The sequence below is a fragment of the Quercus suber genome, unplaced genomic scaffold (genome assembly GCF_002906115.3).
Source record: "Quercus suber isolate HL8 unplaced genomic scaffold, Cork oak 2.0 scaffold_360, whole genome shotgun sequence".
In the NCBI taxonomy this organism is placed as follows: domain Eukaryota; kingdom Viridiplantae; phylum Streptophyta; class Magnoliopsida; order Fagales; family Fagaceae; genus Quercus; species Quercus suber.
The window spans coordinates 92,355-95,590 of NW_027069812.1; the positions used below are offsets into that span (position 1 = coordinate 92,355).

The 3,236-nt window shown below is 35.8% G+C and overlaps 1 protein-coding gene across 1 annotated transcript; it reads left to right on the top strand.

Annotated features, from left to right (window-relative positions):
- The first annotated feature begins 400 nt into the window (after nucleotides 1-400).
- On the top strand, nucleotides 401-2,376 carry LOC112000655 (uncharacterized). The gene is made up of 2 exons (XM_024032810.2): nucleotides 401-538; nucleotides 800-2,376. Exon 2 carries the CDS (start codon nucleotides 815-817, stop codon nucleotides 2,288-2,290), a length of 1,476 nt encoding a protein of 491 aa, XP_023888578.1. The 5' UTR covers nucleotides 401-538; nucleotides 800-814; the 3' UTR covers nucleotides 2,291-2,376.
- Nucleotides 2,377-3,236: the final 860 nt, after the last annotated feature.

Genomic DNA, 3,236 nt, shown 5'->3' on the forward strand with positions numbered 1-3,236 from the left:
TTATACCATGTTGTGTATGCTAGAGTGAATACGGAAGTAGAAGTACAGAATAGGAACATCGAGAACACGAGAGTTACGTGGTTCAGCCTTGTCGGCCTACATCCATGTAGGAATCCCTTAAAGGTTATATTTTTATTGTATAAGAGTGTAGTACAATAACCTGTGTTACAATGAACCCTAACATGAGTATATATATGCGACTAAACCCTAGACTACTAGTACAAACAGGAGTAGGCTTAGGCTTATTACATTTGGCTAATATGTCTAATATATCTCTAACAATCATTCTCTTGTTTTGCAATCTAATTTTTTAATTTTAATCTTTCATTCATTCTTATTTTACTTTCAAAACAGCCTTCTTTCTTATTTATTCTAATATATATATATATATATATATTTCTTCTTTACGTTTCTCTCTACCCCAGCATTTAACCACGCCGCCACCACACTAGCGTTTCGGTTTCACTTCGCCGTTTAGCAGAGGAAAATTGTTCATCTTCAATATTGAGCCTCGAATTCACAAAGGATTGATTGCCTGGTAATTGTTACTCTCATTTTGCTTCTTAATTTGCACAGCTTTTATTTTTATTTTTTTGGGTACTTTTCTGTAACCTTTTTTACTTCTTCTCGCTTAACAAAATCAACAATCAGTGGATTGCAATTGGTAGCTTACATCTCTTCGTTCTTCTTTTGGATGTCTATCACACTTATCAAACATACTGTCATTAGTTTTATCATGATCTAGCATGCAATTTATCTGATTATGTGTCCTTTGATCTTAAACTATAATTCTCTTCAGGTAGTAGTATCAAGTATGAGTCACCTTGGTTTTTCACTCTTTGGCATCTCTATCAAAAGGACTGCAGCTATCACAGCCAGGTGGACTGGCTTAAGAAACATTTCCTCTGGTGCATTGTCTTTAAGGTGTTGTTTTTCTAATTGTCCTACCTCATCAGCAGATTTAAACCCTTTTCCATTTCTACCGCTTGGGCCTCCAGAAATCCCTCATTCAACAGTTACTACGATTCCAAGCCTAGTTGATGCCCAAGACTTTTTCTTTGATGAAAACCGGGTTTCACTGGAAGTTGAAGCCGATCCATGTTTTCAATTTTATAAAGAGTTTAGAGAAATGAAATCATTAGCTGGTCTTATGCACTCTTTGGAGATGTCTTGGTACCACTGTCCGCTTACCACCCTCAAACTCATATGCCTTTTGAGGAACACTAATTATTTGAGAAATCAAAGAAGAGAGGAGTTCTATTTTGCAGCTATTTGGCTCCACCATTACCACCCTAAAACGTTAGCTTGCAATTTGAAGACATTCGCCAAATTTGCGTGTTTGAAAGACTTGCTGGAAATCCTCTTACGGATTGTCAATGGCAGCACCATGAAACTTACAACTCATGACAGAATCTACAGCAGGGAAGAACTTATAAGGAGAGAGCGGATGCTTAGAAGAAAGGCTGTGAAATATAAGACGAATGCTGAGCAAGAGAAGGCTACAGAGAGAAATGACAAAATAAATAGGATGGCGAAAAACGCCATTGACAGGTACAAGTATGATCCAAAGTACCGTTTCTTATATGATCGGATTTCTGACCTCTTTGTTGAGCTACTTAAGGCCGACCTTGAGCACTTGAATTCTGGGCGGAAAGAAAAAATTAGTTTGGCTTCAAAATGGTGCCCTTCTCTTTACTCTTCTTATGATCGTTCAACTTTATTTTGTGAGAGTGTTGCTCGGAGGCTTTTCCCATATGATTCTTGTCCTGAATACGAAGGGATTGATGTGGATCACTACGTTTACAGAGTCCGAAATCGATTACAGAAAGAAGTTCTTGTCCCACTTCGCAAAGCCCTGGAGTTACCAGAAATTTATATGAGTGCCAATCAATGGAACTTACTTCGATATGATCGAATCTCATCTATTGCGTTGAGAAATTACAGGCAGGCATTCTTTAAACATGACCGTGAAAGGTATTTGCAGTACCTTCAAAATGTGCAGGGCCCTGAAATGCCAAAAACCACTGCCAAGGATGAAGCAATGAGGGAGAAGTTTGAAAGGAATGGGTATGTGATGCCAGAAACTTTGCATTGGGACGTTAGTAACCATGGACCGCCTCTGCCAGTTCCAGCTGTTGTCTCACTTGAGGGTGGTCTAACACACATAAGTAGTCCCTCAAAGAAAAGTTTCAGAGTTTCATTGGAGGGAGATGGAACCCTGAATTTGAGGGCTATGATGGAATCGGAGATTTGCAGTGTAGATGACCCAGAACTTTTAGTGTACGATTGATTTATTTCTTTTGATTCTCTGTTTAGCTAGACAGTGTTGTTATGTTAGCAGTGTAGTTAATTTTATTATCTAGACAGTGTTGTTTATGTTAGCAGTGCAGGTAATTTTATTTTAACTAGGTTCTATGGATTATGTCTAATGCATTATTATCTTGCCTAAACTTGTATAGTTTTAAGATTTCAAGAAATTGTACTGGAGGCATGCAGACAGTTTCAAAATTAACTTTTAGTTTAACATTAAGAACTTGAAAAGTTTTGAGGGAGTCAATTAGATAGCATATCTCATGATATTTTGATTTTTGATTTTTGATTTTTTTTTGAGATCATAAGATAACATGATAATCAAGCTCCAAAAGTATTACTAAACCAAAAGCTATCCGTTGTCTTTGAAGCTTTGTGTTGCTAGTTGCCTTGTTTCTTTGAAAATTCTTGGGTGGACAGCATGAAAAATAGCTTTAGTCATTTGAGACTGAAGCATTCTGATGTCATAGACCAGAGTCTCAACCTTCCATTTTCTTCACTCTGTTGTACATTAATTCTATTTCTTTGTAGATTACATGGAAATTGTATTTAAAAAAAAAAAAAAAAGCTGATTGGGCCCCATAAAATTTTGAGGAAAACATTATTGGTTAAGTCACTATTAAAATTTACTTTGCTCTCATTTAAATATTAAATTTCCTTAAGAAAACCTCCAAAAAAATAGAATAAAATAAAATCTATTTTTTGATACAAAGACCCAAAAAATAATAGCATCTATTGGCATCAATAGCTTCTCTAATATATATGTGTATATATATATATATATAAGGATAAAATTGATAAGACTTTAACTGATTCAATGGAAAAGAGAAATAGTTCAAGAATTGAGAGAAGGAAGGCAAGGATGAAGAGAAGAGTAGAGAGACAAAAGTAGTGTATATTCTTATCTAAATGCCCTGTACAATATC